This window comes from Camelus bactrianus, chromosome 22 (assembly GCF_048773025.1).
Source record: "Camelus bactrianus isolate YW-2024 breed Bactrian camel chromosome 22, ASM4877302v1, whole genome shotgun sequence".
Classification (NCBI taxonomy): domain Eukaryota; kingdom Metazoa; phylum Chordata; class Mammalia; order Artiodactyla; family Camelidae; genus Camelus; species Camelus bactrianus.
Window position 1 is genome coordinate 13,670,556 of NC_133560.1, and position 18,823 is coordinate 13,689,378.

The 18,823-nt window shown below is 53.1% G+C and overlaps 1 protein-coding gene across 1 annotated transcript in view; it reads left to right on the plus strand.

The window, feature by feature from the left end:
• The window catches only part of SLIT3 (slit guidance ligand 3), a 583,328-nt gene that overhangs the window by 539,474 nt on the left and 25,031 nt on the right, over positions 1-18,823 (plus strand). Inside the window, exons 25-29 of the mRNA XM_074350310.1 lie at positions 766-929; positions 2,868-2,992; positions 9,724-9,821; positions 13,227-13,366; positions 16,168-16,261. Of these exons, the coding sequence (XP_074206411.1) occupies positions 766-929; positions 2,868-2,992; positions 9,724-9,821; positions 13,227-13,366; positions 16,168-16,261 (621 nt within the window). The remainder of the gene's footprint in view (positions 1-765; positions 930-2,867; positions 2,993-9,723; positions 9,822-13,226; positions 13,367-16,167; positions 16,262-18,823) is intronic.

Here is an 18,823-nt window from a genome sequence, read left to right on the forward strand (position 1 = left end):
TTATAAACTAAGGGGCTATGAGGAGACAAAGGGGCTGGGGCTGGGGCAGTAAATCATGAGACAGTGACCGGGAAATATATGGGGGACACTGATGGAAGATGAGGGTTATTTTCATAGGTTTGTACAGATCCATTTTAGTGACAACGCCCCACCTCTGGTGATAAGCATGTTCTCTTCCTGGTGCAGGAAGGGCACCTTTCTCACAGGAAATTTGGTCTGCTTTTACGTAGAAGGGGGAAAGTCAGAGAGCCCTCCCTGCATCTGCTGTTTCTCAAGTGCCTTCAGCTCAAAATAGTCAATAGCCAAAGCAGCATAAGTGGGGGCGGCCTGTTCTGAACCCCTTCAGTGGAGTGAAGCTGCTTCATTGGTTGCTGGGTATCAAATCCTCTGCAGTACATCCTCCAGTGCACCCTTTAGTGGGGCAAGAGCGCCAGGTAATCCGAGGGCCAGAGGTCCAGGAAGCCCCCCTGGAGGTGTGGGGATTGGAGTCGAGTTGAGAATGGAGTCTTATCAGGATAGGTGAGAGTAAAGCCTCAGAGGTGGGAGCAACTTGGGTGGTGTTGAAACATCCACAGGGACTAGTGATGCAGTCTGGAGTCATTGCCTTCGCCCTAGTGGAAATCAGGTCTCTGCTGGTCCTCCTGTGAGACACCCCTAGTCGAGCCAAAGTCTGAAAATTCTGCTTTTCTGAAGGTCCAAGACCATAGAAACTGTGGGCCAAGCAGGGGGAAGGGGGGGACCCTGACTTCCTGCTCTGCCCCCTAGGGCGCTGGGAACCAACCCGCTCCACTGTGACTGCAGTCTGCGCTGGCTGTCGGAGTGGGTGAAGGCGGGGTACAAGGAGCCCGGCATCGCCCGCTGCAGTAGCCCCGAGTCCATGGCCGACAGACTGCTGCTCACCACACCCACCCACCGCTTCCAGTGCAAAGGTAGGTGCTGACCCACCCCTGCACCCCTCCCTGCCCCTCGAGGGTCTGCTCTGTCTCCAGCCGCCTGTCAGAGCTGCGCATCTCATCAGGGGTGATTTCTAAAACCACTGCCCTCTTTCTTCTGTGGGTCACACGAAGACTCAGATGCTGAAACTGGTGTGAACCTGTCTAAGGGTCCGTTTATCATTCGCTGCCTTGAGTCCCTCTGCTGCCATTGACATCTTACTCTACATATTTTTGCATAGTTAAGAAAATCTTTAACCTACATTTTTTTGCCCAGCATCCTTAAAGCATAAGCAGTTTCCCGTTTTACGACAGCACGCTTTGGGCGCGTAAGACTTTGACTGCGTGATTATGATAACAAACTACCACAGAGTTATTATGTGGCCGGTATTATGTGAAGCACGTCTTCATGTATTATTTTATTTAATTCTTACTTTCCATGTATTCATTTATTTCATTCCCCAACACCTCTGGGGTATTCTTGTTTTTAAAAAGGAGAAAACTGAGGCTCACTGAAGTTAGATGACTTCTCAACATCACACAGTTAAGAGAATTCGAGGTCTTTCTGATTCCAGAGTGAGTGGTCCAGACCGCCAGGCTGTAACACTCTACCTTAACTTCTTGACCAGTTCCTGGTTTTGAACTGTTAAGAGTATTTCCATTTTTTTTTCTTACCATGGTTGTATAAAGGTCTTTCTCTATTTAAAAATATGTCCTTAGATAAGATTCAGAGAACAGAAATTACTTCACCAAAGTATATGTTTATTACTAAGATCTCCACACTTACTGCCAAATTGATTTCTAAAAAGGGTTGTAACCAGTTTACGCTCCCAGTAAGTGCATTTTTCGTCAGACTCTTGCATTACTTTATCTTATTTTGTAATCGTGGCTAATTCAATAGATGAAAAATTTTATCTCCTTATATTTTGTCTTTGATTATTGGGGAAACTTTTTTTTTTCAAAAATTTACTTTCCATTTGTATTACACACACATGTGTCTGCTAATGTCCTTTGCTCATTGTGTCCCTGGGACACCTAGTCTCCCCGGGACAGATAATGTCCCTGTTGTAAGGTGAAGCCAGGGTTGGGCCAACTGGTATAGATTCTTAGTCAAGCCGTTCTGTTTACCGTGCCCACAAATGGTCAGACTCCCCATGGGGTCCATCTCAATCCAGTCTCCAAATTGATGACTGTTATTCCAGGATCGTTTCAAGTTCTGGCACTAAATAGGGCCTGATTATCTGGGGCTTTGTCCAAGTTGGCTGAGCAGTGGGGCAGCCTCTGTTGCAAAGCCGTGTGCAGGGACCATGACCTCCCTCCCTCCAGCCCTTACAGCTGAGGAGAGCAGAAGACAGCCGAAACTGGCATGGGTGCAGAGTGTACCTGAGCACAGTTGGCCATCCATCGTCCGTGTCACTGCTATGTCTTGTGGGGCCATTTCTTACTTCTTCCTGCCAACCCTAGGGTTCCGCAAGGGGGAACTTCGTATGTGTGCCTTTGGCCCAGGCACCGCGCCCTTCTTAGCCTGGCACAGACTACTCCATGGGGAGGGAAGGAAGAATGGGAGTTCCAAACAGAACCCAGGCCCATGGCTTCCCGAACATAAAATGTTACACAAGGGGTTTCTAATTATGGTGCATTGTTTGCAGATTAGCACCAAAATCGGATCAGGCTAATTACAGTAATTGATTTGACTGCAGAAGTGCTTCTGAATGATGTCCCACTGTGATCTTTTTTCTCACTGGATGATGGCTGAATTAATGGGACTCTGGCTGGACTGGATGTTCCGGCTGAAGAGGGCCAGCTGCCCTCCGGGCATAGATGTGGAGGGGCCGGGAGTTGGCTGAGGAAGGGGCCAGAGCGAAGGGGAAGGGAGGTGTGACAATGAGCATACTTGGGGACCTACCACCAACATTCTGTGGTTTTGCTGTCCAGGGCCAGTGGACATCAACATTGTGGCCAAGTGCAATGCCTGCCTCTCTGGCCCCTGCAAGAACAACGGGACGTGTAGCCAGGACCCTGTGGAGCTGTACCGCTGCGCCTGCCCCTACGGCTACAAGGTACCGCCGGGGGCCCTGACTCCCACCATCCCTGCCCAGGAATGGGCACTGTGCACTGCTGCCCCTCCCTTCTCCGAGGCCAGCGAGTAACTCCACAGATCACCTCCACACGGCATTTGCAGCAACACTCCTGGCCTTCCCAGAGCTAGTGGGGGCTGCCCAGCTGCCTCCTATTCATGCCAATCACAGAGAACCCCAGAGTCTTGACAGTGAGGCAGCGAGATAAGGAAGAAATGTAATATTTGTATTTTCTTTCTTGAATATGGGGAAATGAAGACTCAGCTATAAGTGCTTCAAAGCAGAGGCATCCCTTGACTCACCATCCTGACTTCTTCCTTCCAAGGGGATTCCCTGTTCCGCCCCCACCTCCCCTCTCTGCCATCAGGACAGCCAGCCCTGAAAGTACCGGTTCCAGCTTAAGGAGGGTACAGGGATGGGGGATTGAAAGCCTTAGGGGCTGCTACGCCAACCCTCACCGTTGACAGGCTCAAGTCAGCCAACAGGGGCATGGTGATCCCAGTTCTCCAGTCTCCCCAGAAATCCAGGCTATTCTCACCCAGAAGCATCCACACACATTATCTCACCTCTCTGCTAACATCTGTGAAGTATGGACAGTGTGCCAAGCACTCTGCTTGGCATTTTTACTCATCTTTTCTCTTTAAACACCCTCTGGGAGGAAAGACCCATTAATTCCCAGTTTACAGATGTGGAAACTGGGCCCCACGCTGTTGACAGGGCTTGACTCATTGTCCCAAGCTTGTAAGCAGTGGGGTTGGTTTAGGACCCCGGGCTATGTAATTCCAAATCCCCCCCCTTCCCCTGGAGTGTTTCCTGGATAGCTGAGGCCCTCGCTGTGCCTGACCGGCTGGGGTGGGGCTGGGGTGTCAGCAAAGCCATGACTGAGTCCTCTTTCCCAGACTCCAGCCTCCCCAGGGCACCCGTCTGAAAGCCCGAAGCAAGCCAAGAGTTTCCAGACAGTCCCCAGCCTGTCTAACGCACGCGCCTGGTACCAGCTGAGTGGGAGGCAGCTGGCGTCCCGGGGCTTCCTGCCCCCAGGGGGATTTGTGTGTGTAGTGACAGGCTTGAGGGACAGACTGGCTCTGGGGATTAAGGCTCCCTGGTGGTTTTCTCAGCCTTAGACGTGTTCCAGCAGACAGTGTGAGAGTGCCACCTACGGGCCGTGGATAAGAGAGCCAGAGGATTCCTTTGAAGCCAGTGGGATGCCCCCCTCTCCCCCACCACCTCCCGCCCTGGGCAGCCGACCTCAGGGCTTCTAACTCACGGGACTCCCAGACCCATGCCCCTGCACATACACAAACCACACACACACTGTAGGGGAAGAGGAGAAATTAAGCAGACATGCTCAAGAGGCCTGGATCCTCAAACTGCCTCGGATTATTCAGTGGAGAAAACTCAGGCTGTGCAGTTACACAGAGTTGCAGGTGTGGATCCTGGCATTGTCATGTCCTAGCTGTGTGGTGATGGCCAGTGGCTTCACCTCGGGCTTCTCATCTGCAAACTAGGGCCTGTCACACAGGCTTGCTGTGAGAATCAGATGTATTGTAACATACGCAGCGCACCTACAACAGTAAGTACTCAGTAGCTGTCACAAGGCTGCCTTTTACCGTCGCCCTACATGCTGGTCCCTAATACCAGGGTTTGGGGTGGGCCACCAGGAGCAGGTGGTGTGTTGCTGGTTTCACCAGGGATTCTCAGTCTGTGACACTGAACTCTCAAGGATTGTCAGCTGCTTTCCTAGAACTGTGACATGTATTTATAGCATCCCCAATTCCATACGTGTGCAGTTAGCTTTTTAAGTATCAACTACGGGCTGGGCACCTGGACTGTATACATTCATTTCTTCCTCTGATTTTCATAATCACCTGATGAGGTGGGTGGTGTCATCCCTATTTTAAGGATAATCACTTCAAATTCGGAGTCTCACTTTCCTCTCTTTAAATTTGGCCTGAGTGTGAAAGTCCTGGAGCCAGGCTTGAAGCCCCAGCCTTCTTCTCACTATGCTTGATGACACGGTGAAGCTGAGCTGGCCATCGGTGTCAGAACAGAGAGTGTGTTTTGGACTTTGCTCACCAGGTTCTGTACATCTTGTAGACTTTGAAAGAAACTGAACAGAGGTTTTGATATTTAGGAAGCTGTAGGGCCCAGGCAGGTATAGGATGCATTGTTCCTGCTGCAGCTGCTGCTGATGGTGGTGGTGGTGGTGATGATTATGGTGGTGGTAATGGTGGTGCTGATAATGGTGGTGGTGGTGATAATGGTGATGGTGGTGATGATGGTGATGGTGGTGGTGATGATGGTGGTGGTTATAATGGTGATGGTGGTGGTGGTGGTGATGATGGTGGTGATGATTATGGTGGTGGTGATGGTGGTGATGATAATGGTGCTGATAATGGTGGTGGTGGTGGTGATGATTATGGTGGTGGTGATGGTGGTGCTGATAATGGTGGTGGTGGTGATAATGGTGGTGATGATGGTGATGGTGGTGGTGGTGATGGTGGTGATGATGGTGATGATGGTGATGGTGGTGATGATGACCCCAACAACAGTACTATTAGCAGCTAGCATTTATGAAGTGCATACTGAGTACTAACACTGTACTAAACAAAGTACATGCATCATCTTGCATTCTCCTCATTAAAGCCTTAGGAGGCAGGTCCTAAAATGACCTTCCTTTTACGGTTGAGGAAACTGAGCATAGTGGGTGAGGGAGTCAGGCAGAGCTCAGAGCCAACTGCTTCCAGAATACATGCTCTTGGCCACTGCATTCACTGTCCATTGGCAAGCACCATGATGGCAGGGCGTGACTCGTGTGGATGATTGTCTCTATAGCCATTTATGACCTGCCTGAATCTCCAGGACAGGGAGAGGTATGACTGGGAAATCCCCATCACTGTAGAAAGGGCTTGACTCAGTTTCCCAAGCCCTGGGGAAGAACACCAAGCAGGACCTTCTGGAGCCTATTCCCACCTGACCACATGGCCTTGGACAGCTCCAGCTCCCCTCCCCGCCTCGGCTGTATAATGCAACGGACTGAACCACGGGGGTCCTTTAATTGCGGGTTGCATCTCACCCTTACTCCCGAGTTGCTTCCCCCTGCTCTCTTTACTGCCAGGGTTGAAGCCCACCCAAGCAGAGCGACTGAGGTAGTAGTTCTGGGTGAGTTGCTAATTTGGCAAGTCACCAGACACCCGCATAATGAAGCTCAAAGTACAGGCATTTATCTAGCCATTCCCAGGTATCTCCGTTTTTCCATCCATTAGCGAGTGACCTTCAGAAGCCACAGTAGTACATAAAAAGCATGGCAGCCACTGTTTAATGTTTAGTAGCAGCTACTATTAATCTGTTTTAATGCCAGGCCTTTAAGAAGCAGTGTAAGTGCTTTATCTCATTTAATACCTTTTTTTTATTGAAGTATAGTTAATTTACAATGTGTTAATTTCTGATGACTAGCATAGTGATTCAGATATAGATAGATAGATAAATAGACAGATAGATAGACAGACAGACAGACAGATAGATTCCTTTTCATATTCTTTTTCATTGTAGGCTCTTACAAGATTTTAAATATAGTTTCCTGTGCTACACAGTAGGACCCTGTTGTTTATTTTATATATAGTAGTCAGTATCTGCAGATCACAAACTCCCAATTTCTCCTTCCCTACCCCCCATACCCCATCTGGTAACCATAAGTCTGTTTTCTATGTCTTTGAATCTGTTTCTGTCTTGTATCATATAATACTCTTAATCATCCTCTGAATTAAGTTGTATTATCCTCTTTTGATAGGTGAGGAAACTGAGGTTCAGAAAAATTGAAAAACGTACCCAAGCTCGCACACCGACGGAGCACGTGTGCTAAACCCAGAACTCAGCTCTCTGTTGCAGCAAAGTCTATCCCCAGCCACTCCACTAGGAACTGATTCTCTATAAACCTCACTCTTCCCACCTGTAAATGGGAATAACTACTCACTGCAGAGCTGTTGTAAGCATTAAAAGAGGTCATATGTGGACTGGGTCTGCCTCAGTGCCAGGGTTCAGGAGACACTTAACGAAGGATAGCTGTTTTGCCACTATACTAAGACTTGAAAAAACCAGATACACATTTTGGCTGTTTCTTCTTCAGCCATTTAGCTTCACACACAGATGTTCAGTGTCTCAGAGCAGTGCTTCTCACACTTTAAGGTGCACAAGAATCACGTGGAGACCTCGTTAAAGTACAGGTTCTGATCCGTTAGATCTCAGATCAGGCCCGAGACTTGCATGTTTAACAAGCTCCCAGGGGATGGCAGTGCTAGTCGTCCAAGGACCACACTTTGAGTAGCAAGGTCGTCAAGCTTCCCTACCGGCCCCATCTCAGAAATGGGTTTTCCATGGGGGTAGCTTTTCCCAAGCTCCTGTAAAGGAAGCTAGAAGCCCCAGCCGTGTCCTTTACCCTTTACACACACACACACACACACACACACACGGGAAGGGGATGTGGCGGTGCTTGGGGGCTAGAGGAGACACTCCCGCCCCCACCTCCACCCCTGCCCCCAGGGGAGGAATCCACCTGGCGTCCCTGGTACTTGAGAGTCCCCAGAGCAGAGAGGCTGGTCCACGCAGGGGCCGAGGGGACCCTGCCTTGACCTGCTCAGGGTTCTCCTGTCCTGCAATTCACGGCCCATTCATCCGGCACCACCACCGCCACCACCAGCACACATCCATACACTCCTGAACTATTCAGCAGCAACCAAAAACCCGAGAAAGCCTTTTAATCGCCTACATGCAGCCCTACCTCAGGCCCCCATCATCACCACGATCATTATCTGATCTCAGTTACGGTGCTGCCATTACCTGCCGGGTGCCTCATATGAGTATGGCTTCTCATCGTTCGTTAGCCCCTGTAGGGTAGATATTATTCCCATTTTACAGATGAACACAAGTCTCAGAGAGAACTAGTCATTTCCTCCAGGCACACAGCAGCCGCCAGACTAGAATGTGCACTCAGACCTGCCTAACACCCGAGCCCGTGTTTTGAGAGGGGCAGGGTGAGTGGCCGGCACCAAGCGTCCCAGCACCGGCTTTGGACCAGGTGTCTGGGTTCAGCAGCTGCCTGTTCCACTTACTGCAGCGCGATCTTGGACACACCATCTCTCTTCACCAAGTCTGCCTTCCCTCTCTGTATAAATGGGGGTAATAACAATCATACCCATCTCACAGGGGTGTGGAGAACACCCCACGCCATCATGAGTGTAAAACAGCACGAGGCCTGGACTGGAAAGCGTGTGCCATAAACGGGAGTGAGGACGGGCGCTGCCGCTTCCCTCCACACACAGGCTTTCTGAAAGGGATCCCGCGCTGCTCTGGTTTAGGACGAACCCAGATCTCACCCCAAACTGCATCTCCTTCTCCCCTCCGAGAAACCTCTGGCGGGTCCTTCAGCTGTGACGGGGCCTGGAGAGACCCACACAGATGCGGCCGTGCCTTCAAGCAGCTGGAGCCGGCGCCCGAGGCTCGCATGTTTGAGACCGTAGGAGGAAGGCAGAGGCCTGGGCACGGCTGACAGCAGCGTCCAGCCAGGAAGCCCGGTCCCACTTGTCATGGGCTCTGGCGGCGGCAGCAGAGCAGGGAAGCGGCTTCCCCGGGCAGATGGCGAGCAGGTGGTGTGGCAGTAGGGAGGCTCCCATGCTCATCCCCGCCTGGCATGGCACCCACCCCGTACCCACAGCCCAAAACAAACACAGCAGCCTCCCCGCCAGGTCCCACAGGTCCTCCAGGGGACTGCTTGCCAAGACTTGGGCGCGCTGCTGGTCCATTGATCCCAGGGGAGGAGCTGGAGGCAGAGGACCAAGAGTTGCCTGCTCCCTGAGATGCTGGGTCTTAACGTGCAGTCTGCACCGTGGCCTCCTTCCACCGGGCCTTTGCCCTGGCCATTCCTTCTGCCTGGCAGGCTCTTCCCCACCCACCACACGGTTGGCAGCTTCTCAGCCCAGACATCCCCTTCAGGGGGGCCTGCTCCAGAGGAATCCCACTCGCCCCAAAACTCTCTCTCACAGGGGATCTCAGTCTGGCCTAATGTCAGGATCACCTGCAGAACTTCAGAGTAAATACCAACACCTGGGCCCACGTCAAGCCAAAGATGACTCTCTGGGGGGCTGTCACTCCAGAGGGCCAAGGTCTGCTGGCCATACTTCAGCCTGAGTCCGCCCCACTCAACTTGTGGGTCATGGTTAGGTCTCGGCGAGGCCAGTGGCACCTACAGAAGGCCCGCTGTATGCTAGCTGTGTCGTGGAACATTCAGCGCTTCCTGCTGTGAAAGGTCTAGTTTCATTCTGGTAACAGCTCTATGAGGTAGGCTTGGAGAAGTTAAAAGGCTCATACAGGGTCAAGGTCAGCCAACCAGGAAGAGATGAAGCCGGAATGCAAAACTAGGTCTGCCTGGATCCAAAGCCCGTGCTCTTGGCCAGTGGGTTAGGAGAGCGAGAAGGGACTGAATTCTGGGCAGGAGTGGACTGGGGCCCAGACCCGAGTCCTGCGTTCCTCCCTTTCTCACTGCGGAGTGACCAAGGGCAAGTGCTCCCTTGGGCTTTCCCCAGGCCACCCAGCAGGCTTGTCACAGGACCTCCATGTGGCCATCTCCCTGGCCTCCCCGCAAAGGACCCCAGGGGTCTCTTCGTCATGGCAGCCACTGGAAGCCTCCCTAACCACGTGCTTCTCCCTCCCCCGCTCCTCAGGGCAAAGACTGCACCACGCCCATCAACACCTGCATCCAGAACCCCTGTCAGCATGGGGGCACCTGCCACCTGAGCGAGAGCCACAAGGACGGCTTCAGGTAACAGCTCCCCTGGGGCCTCCCCTCCCCACAGCGGGCCGCATGGTCAGGCTTCGGGGCGCAGAGGATGCACGGCTGCGCTCACGGAGGGCCTACCGTGCCCAGCCCTTGATGTGAATGAGTCCGAGGTTCTTCACGCCCCACAAGGGGGCTGCTACTGTCCCTTTTGTCCAGATGAGGAAGTTGAGGTATCCCAGGGGTAAATCATTTGTCCACATTTAACACTGCAAGCACCGGTACAGGGATTTAAATTCAAGTGGTCCGTCTCCAGAGCAGGGAGGACTCCAGGGCAAGCTAGAAGCTACAGTTGCTGGCTAAAGTCAGAGCAGGATGGGATGATGGATGAGATCTGCCAGCCTGGTAATTCCACCACTCTTGTCTGTGTTATCAAAAGCAGTAATGGTAGGTGACGTTGATTAAATGCTCATTATGTGCCAGGCCCTAACCCTAAATCTCATGTAAATCCTCACAAGGACCCTATCTGTCTGGTACAGGTAGGCACTCTCCCCATTTAACAGAGGAGGAAACTGAGGCATGGATATTGATTTGCTCTAGTTCCCATATCCTGACAGTCATTCCTTCCTGTCTTCCAGCCCCACTTCTTCCTCCCCGGCACTAAGAGTTCAAGGAGGGAAGAAAAAGGGAGGGTGGGGATAGAAGCCACTTAGGTATTTTTTTTTTCTCATCCCTGTCCTTGGAACAGGCATTCTAGACCTCTGCCAATCCTCAGGCCCCTTCCTGCCTCCCTCCCTCCCCAGCTGCTTGCAGATGTGCAGTTTCCCGGCCCACACGCTGGCAAAAGCCGACCAGCGGGAACTGACTCCTTCAGCTGGCTCCTTGCAGCTGACTCCCAGTGAGCCAGTGGGGCAGGCGGTGGAGGGGGCACCCAATGCCAAGCTGGGTGCAGAGGCCTAAGCGCTCAGGTCTCAAACCATCAATTATCAGAGGCCCTCTGGCTGGGGTTGCTGTGTGGGCTGTGAAAGAAATCAGGTTCTGGGCTCTGGGTTCTTCTCCCCGGGGAGCCCAGCCACCCACAAGTCTGTCCGCCTGCCAAGCCAGTCCCATCAAACTCAACTCCTGAAAAGTGAAATTCAAGGCAGAGTTCGCTTTCCTGCCTGGAGCTGGCCAAACCACCCACTCCTGCCCTCTGACTGCGAGCGGGGCTGAGGAGAAACCACCCAGAAATCGCATGGCGGTGGCCACCAGGCCCCGGCCAGGAAGCACACCTCCAGGGCTGGAAGCCTGGCCCTGCTCCCTCTGAAACCCGTAAGGGAGGGTCCTTGATCGCCTCTTCCTAGCTTCTGGCGGTTGCCGGCAGTTCCTGGCATTTCTTGGCTTGCAGCTGCATGATTCCAGTCAGTGCCTTCAGTGTCACATGGCCTTCTCCCTGTGTCTGTCTTCACACGGCTGTCTTCTTATAAGGACACCGGTCATACTGGTTTAGCAGCCCACCCCACTCCAGTGTTAACGTCATCTTCAGCTAAGGCCAGCTGCAGTGACCCGTTTCCCAATTAGGTCCCGTTCTGGCATACTGCGGGGGTTAAGATTTCAACATACATTTTTGAGGGGACACAATTCAATCCATGACACCTCTTACTAGTCAGAATTCTACAAAACATCACCTACCTCTTCATACAGATGCTTCTCCAGCCTTGACGCGTTGTCTGTCTGCTCACAAAAAGAGCAAAGGCTGGCAGAGCTGGCCGGACAGGAGATGTGAGCTGCCTGTGACCCTACACCTAATGCATGGCTCTTGAAATCTCCTTGACAGCCCTGCCCTCCCCTCTCCCCGCAAGGTCTCCAGTGAGGACAGAAGAGACTTTAGCCTCTTTCCCGCCCTCCGTCCACTCCATGAGCAACCCCTGCTCCCTGGACCACCCCCCTCTTACCCCACTTCTGTGCAGTTCTAAGGCTCTGGGGAGAGTCAGAGAACCTCATTTCAGGAAAATAGGCAACCCTATGGTTTAAGAGCTTTGGAAACCTACCCCTTGTCTGGATCTGAAGAAATGACCTTTTTCATGAATGCCAAGGGTCAAAAAAAAGGAGTCATTTTGCTCTGCCTCAAGAGCTCAGACCCGAGAACCCACCCCTCCTAACCCCTGCCTTTTGTAGGAAATGTGATGGTGCCGTTTTCAGGTCATAAAGGGAAGGAGGTTAAGCAGGATTCTAGGACCACAGAATTCCACCTCCTATTTGTTTAGTTGTGTTTTTTAGCTAAATCCCAAGTCAGAGCAGTCTCTGAAATGGCGAGAAGCCCAGAATTCGAGGTCTGAGGCTGAAACCCAGGTTCACGGATGGGGTGTTCACCCCTGAGGAGGGGGGACGGGCCACAGAGAGAGTCCCTGAATCGCTCATTTCATCAGACACTCACTCCCACCTGCACCCTCCCAGTGCCCCGCACTCCTCGTCTGCCCAGCCCTCATCTGTTTTGACTTATTTTGCATGCCTAATCCTGGGGACGTGGCCAAGGTCAGGCAGAGAACAGGTGTTGAGGTTTTTATCCAAGAGGTTTAGCACACCGGAGACAAGTTAAGGAAACGCGTCATGCTGATCTACAGGGTTTTAAGCCAAGCTCACCAGAAAGCCTCCATGGGGGAAGAGAGGGGTCCTCGGCCCCATCCCCTCCTCCCCCAGAAACTGGAGGGGGCTCAGAAGCAGCAGGAATACTGGGAATACAACAGGGAGAAATGGCATCCCTGTGGAAAGGTTGAGGAAGGGGGTGGTTTTGTTCAGAGCTAAATCCAGTTAACATGTTCGGAGCATTTTCTCCTCGCTGTGTACCCTGCTAAACATTTTACTTGTATGATCTCATTTAATCCCTACAATCGCCTGGGGTGGATAATGCCACCAGTCCACAGGTGAGGAAACCGCGATGCAGGATTTAACTCCCGGGAAACCGGGCTGCAGAGCTGATCTTGGCCACTGTGGCCTCTCCCGCTCCCGCTAGAAAGGCTGCCCTTGAGTAGAAAGCCGCAAAAAGCACGGGGTTTGTTACGCTGTAGGGCGCCCACAGAACAGCTGATGGAAGGGCCACACAGGAGACAGCTGGAGGAGTGTACGCTCCACCCCGGAAGCCACGTCCAGCTCGGGGAGGGAAGGAGGGGGAGGAGGAGGCATTGCTGGTGGGAGCTGCCCCCGGGGCGAGGCGGGCAGCCAGGGCCAGGGAGACGCTGGGAGACAGCCCCGAGACAGCGGGCTGGATGAAATGCCCCCTGGGCTCCTAAGGGCCTTCCAGTTCAGGACCCCAAGGCCCCGGGTGTCCAAAGTACCGTCTTGGGCCTCCATCCGGGGGAGAAACCTGACTGGTTCTCCTTCCCACCCTGCACCTTTCCCTCTGCCGCTCCAACCCCCCCCCACCTCCCGGACCCCTGGCTCCCCTCTTCCCCACCCACGCATCCCCCGAAGCTGCTCCTGCCCCCTGGGCTTCGAGGGGCAGCGGTGTGAGATCAACCCGGACGACTGTGAGGACAACGACTGTGAGAACAACGCCACATGCGTGGACGGGGTCAACAACTATGTGTGTGTGTGCCCACCCAACTACACAGGTGAGGTCCCGACACCCGCCTGCGCCTGCGCGGGCCCAGGGGGGCAGTGGGGCCGGCGGGTCATGCGCTGGAGGAATACCGTTTTCTTAGCTTCCTCCAAGGCCTCCACCTCCTTCCTTTCCTCCGGTGGACAAAGACTTGAAGCCCCCAAGCCCCACACTAGGCCACGAGGGGCTGCCCAGAGGCCCTCTCTCTTCCCTTCGCTTCCCCACCGCCCCCCCAGCAGGTCACTAGCTCCTTCCCACCTGGAGCGGGTTCCCAGGGCCCTTGAATTGGTGTGCATCCCTTCCCCTGGGAACCCCGGAGCCCCAGCGGTGGCTGAGGCCAGCAGACAGGCCCTTGCACTGTGGCCATGCTTTGTTCAGGTCTGGTCACCTTTCTCTGGAAATCTGCATTTTCCAGACACTCTGCCAGGAGCTGGGGGTACAGAAATGAGCAAGACAAAGTTCCCTCCCATAATAACAAGTGTAGGGAGAGAGATGTATTCGACAGAATGAGAACATAATACCGGTAAGCCCAGGGGTTGGTGGGATCACAGAGGACGCCAACCCCTCTGGAGAGTAAAGGAAGGCGCCCCACAGGAGGCGCCCCCTCAGGGTAATCTCTGTACCCGCCCACCCCACAACACAACACCTTTATCTTTTGTATTAAGAGCCGCTAATGAGGACTTTACATGTGCTGTAAGATTGTAAAGCAAAATGCCACCAAGTGGTGTAAACACAGATTTTGTTCTAAGATCAACCTAAAGTGGCATATCTCAAACTGGAACTCCATAAATTCTATGAATTCTTCAAAGAAGAGGGTCCAAGGGCAAAAAAAAAAATTGGGGAAGCACTGCATATAATAATAACCCTCTTCTCCAAGCAACATGATACAAATTAGCATGTTAGAGGTTCCCATGATTCTTGCTTTAAAGAAAGCCATTTAACTTTGTTTAACCCGGCAGGTCCCAAACTCATTTGATCTCAGAGCTTCCCTCCTACCCTACCCGGAAATACCCTTGCCAACCCAGACAATATGTGTTCCAAGAAACGTATTTTGAGAAACGCTAGCCAAAGGCAAGAATGCAAATAAGGATGGTGCGGCCCAGGGACTCCCACACCCTAGCCTATTGGAATCTGATGTCAAGAATGAGGTGGGAGATGGGAAGGCGTGGAGGATGAATAGAAGCAGTCTTGAGGCCTGCAGAGAAGGAAGCCAAGTAGCCCCCACTGCCCCTCAAGATCCTGTACCTTGATGCAGGCCTCCAGCCCAGTAGCCAGATATCCCAGCCGAGCACACTCTTGGGACCACAGGGGTGTGCCAGGACCAACTGAGAAAAACATCTATTCCACTTAATCCTAGGCCTCCTGGGGTCCCAGAGAAGGCTCAGTGTGGGAGAAAGTGCAGGGACACCTGCTGAGAGTCTGCCCTCCTTATGACATACATCTTCCGTCTCCCAAGGGTGGAACTGTTTAAATTAGCAACAAGCAACTCTTTCTGTATGCAGAACATCACATTAGCCACTAGAGGTACCGAGCAGTCTAAGCTCTGCCCTCAGTGACAAGAGCTTCTGGTCTTCCTGAGATGAGAGGAATCATCATATAGAATTAAGTCGTTGGTCCAGAAGAATCGCTGAGTACCAGAAGAGAGTAAAAATCGCAGCAGAAGGCATAGGAGCTCAGAAGAGGCTCTGGGCAGAGGAAGGACTTGAACTGAATTGATGGTGGGCAAATGGTCAGGGGTGAGGGGAGATGGGATTATGCAAGTGGTCTCCTGCCCGTGTCTGCAGCTGACCAGGACGCACTCCTAGTTTGTCATACTTGGTTCCTGAGAATGGGATGTTGTGGTTTTGTCTGTCCCAGAAAATACCAGAAGTCCCACACAGAGATCACATCTCTCTGGGAGATGAGGAAGAGGAGGAGGCTTATAAAACACATAGCAGCCTCTGTGGTCCCGAGAGGCTGGGGCAAAATGAGGACAGGGTGGGGGTCAGCTTGTCCCCAGCACAGCAGAGAACAGACCCCAGGGCTGTTGTCGGTCACTCATTTACTCCCCAGCCACCCTCAGGACCTTCCTCCACCCTGACCCCCCGGAGCCATGGTCCAGGCAGCCTTCTTCTGTTCACACCTGCCCTCTGAGAAAACTTCCCTGGCTAGGAGTTTGTTTTCCTAGATCACTTTCCACCTGACTTGACCGGGTGGAATTTGAGGACACCCAAAGCTCAGAGGTGCACCTGCCAGCGACCTCACCGCTGCCAGCCCCTCTTACCGCCCACATTCCGGGAAAACTTGCAGGTGCTGTGAGTTTTTCAGGGCTTACAGGCAGGCCTAGATCCCTGGGTATTTATGACCCACCCATTTGGCATTGTCTGGCACTGTGAACTTCAAAAGGAATGTATCCAGAGACCAGAACATCGCATTCCTTTCATGTTTTCTTCTCTGAGAAAATCCAAGAGGCTTACTTATCTGTACCAGGTGGAAGGTGCTGCTAAGCCATGTCTGCTCCTCCGGGAAGCCTCTGGGCTTCACCGCGTGTCCCTGGACTCACACTGGCAGCTCTGTGTTGTCATTGCCTGCTTATTTGTAGTCTGCCGCCCCTCCCCACCCCCACCCCCGCCACAGGAGAGAACAGGACCAGGTCACTGTTGTGTCCCCAGCACCTGGCACAGTGCTGCCACACAGGAGGTGCTCCATAAATGGTGTGTGGAGTGAAAAAAAAAAAAAAAAAGACGCAAGCACCACCCAAGGTCATGCCCATGACCTCCTGACCTTCTAGCCAGTACCCTGCCTGATGCCTGGGTTCTCTGCCCACCCCACCAGGTGAGCTGTGTGATGAGGTGATTGACCACTGCGTGCCCGGCTTGAACCTCTGTCAGCATGAAGCAAAGTGCATCTCCCTGGACAGAGGATTCAGGTAAGGCTCATTCATGCCCCAGCACAGGGTCCCAAGGACTCGGCTCCAGCAGTCTGGGTTGGACGCAGAGGCTCTGGGCTCCCTCCATATTATTTTTTCTCTTTCTGCCTGTTATTTACCTCTCTGCTGTTACCGTATCATTGTCTGTACCTCTGACTAGTCATGGTCTAATTCTCCAGTCAGTCTTTGTCTCTTTGTGGGTGTTTCTCTTTCTAAGCCTCTGTCTCTGTCCTCTCCTCTCTCACTGTGTGTGTGTGTGTGTAGAGAGATCCCCTTCCCAGACGTCTCCCCCTCCCTCCCTCCCTCCCAGCACAGCTCTCGTTTCCGGAGCTGGTATAGTAAGGCAATCCCACAAAGGAAGCCGAGTCCCAGGGTGTTCAGTCTTCTTCCCCGTGTGCAGCCTTCACAGCACTCTGCCCTCTGGCAAGTGTGCCAGCTTGTGCACCTGTGTGTGTTGGGGAACACGGGTGGGAGTGGAATGGGGGGAGGGAGCGCTGGCAGAGCTGTCCCATCTCCACGGCGAGCAGCCGGGCCTGTAGGAGCCAGGGCTGCACCCGAGCAGTTCTAAGGCTGGGTGGAGAGGCCGCCTCAGGAGAAGGTACCAGTTCTGGAGCCTCAGAATCAAATGGCACCCCTGGGAGATCACCTCTGGGCTCTGTCCCCACCTCCTCCCATTGCTTCTTTTGGAGAAGATCTTGAGGCCCTCAAGTCCTGGGTTTTCTAACCTGGTGGGGACATCCCAGAACCTTTTGGCCAAGAACACTCTCCTCTACCCCCAAGGCTGCCCTCCACACGCAGCTGCCTCCCCGCTCCCCAGCAGGCTCTGTCCAACACTGGGTGGTAGGGGTGAGGGACTCTAGTACCAGGGAATCAGGGTTTGGAGCAGGCAAGGACCAGAGCACCTGGGGGGACCTCAAATTAGCCCTCGGTAAAGGCACCCGAAGTGATCCCACAGGGTCACCCCTAGGGGTGAGGGACGGGAGCTCGGTGCCCGTGCTGGTGAGTCTTTACAGAGAATCCCAACCAGCCTTTCATCTGGTGGCATCTCCAGCTTCTGGAGCACAGATGCTCAGGCTCTGGTCTCCATGGCCGCAGGAGCTGTCATCATGCTCCATCTGTCCAGCTCTCAGTCACTGCAGAGAGCTCTCAGACCTCGGGATCTGGGACTATGATTCTACACTGCAAAGCTTAGGGCTTGGTGGCAACCCAGGATCTTAGGAAGCCCCAGACTGCTGACATCATTCTGACATTTTTCTGCTAAAAATCACAGAATCTTAGCAGCTTAGCACTGTGGACTCTTAGATTCATAGTCTTCAAAACTTGAACCTGTGAACTCTTAGAATCCTAGAGTCTAGGAATTAAGGTTCCCGGCTGCTATCTCCCAGCTAGCCCCCCTACCAGTGCCCACATCCTCGCTGTGGGAGGGTGGTGGGCACTGCAAGAGGTCTTTGAGTCCCTCCGAGGCCCTTGACCTGGACCTGGGGGAGGGAAGTTTGACACAAAACAAAGGTTTAGAAGAGAAAGAATTTATGATCCCTGAATTCTGGTTCTGAGTGTTGCTGGGGTTTGGAGGAGAGGGGAGAAGAACCTTCTGGAGCAGAGAAGGAAGCCCTGCTACCCTAGGAGGTGGGATGTGAAGTGACTGCTGAAGGATGCCTAGAACTGGGGTGGGTTGAGAGAAGGAGGGGGACCCCACCCCACAGGAGGGAGAAGAGTCTAGAGAAGGTGAGGGCGAGAGGGGACCACGAGCACATCGTCTTGTGTTTTCCTCTCGCCTTTGGACATCCCGAGCCTAGAGGAAACCACAAAGCCAGGGAAAACGAGAGAGGCACGCGAGGACCTCTGGCATCAGAGGGAGCACAGGGAGCTGCGACCCTTTGGTCCTGCACCCTCCTTCAAGTCTGCCTTATCTTCTCCCGTTCCCTCAGAGATGTGCCGGGGGGCCTTCAGGTCATCGAGCTACCTGAGTCTGAGTGAGGGTGAGGGACACCACTGCCCGCCTTTCCCACTCCGGGATTTGACTTCCGATCGGGGCTGCTTTTTAACCGAAGGCAGAGCCAAAGGGAGGGAAGACATGCTTAAAACACAAACTTGGACCCAAAGCCAAGCTGGCCAGGCAGACAGGCAAAGTGCTTTGGGTGTGCCTAGGGAGGGGCAGTGGTGCTCACTGGGCATCTGAGCTCCGCAGAATGGGTGGGATATCCTTGGATGGAAAGAGATCAGTGACATTCGCTCCATGCTGACGGGGCAGCAAGCTCAAGGATGCTGGCTTGGACAAGCACACCCAGCACGAGGACTGGTCAGAAGTGGTCCAGGATGCAGGTCTGGGATCGGGGTGCTAAGGACCCCTTGAGTTCAAGGGCAATGTAGAATAGAAAGAAACCAGTATAGCTTTCAAAATCTTGAGATAATACATTTATGCACAGTGTCTCTTAGAATCTTGAAAAGGTCCACAGGCCAACTCAATAATGTTGATTTTTTTTTAAATTAAGATGCATGTAAATCAAAAGTCCCTTCTCCCAATGCAACATTTTATAATTTTATCCCCCTCCCCTGCCGTCA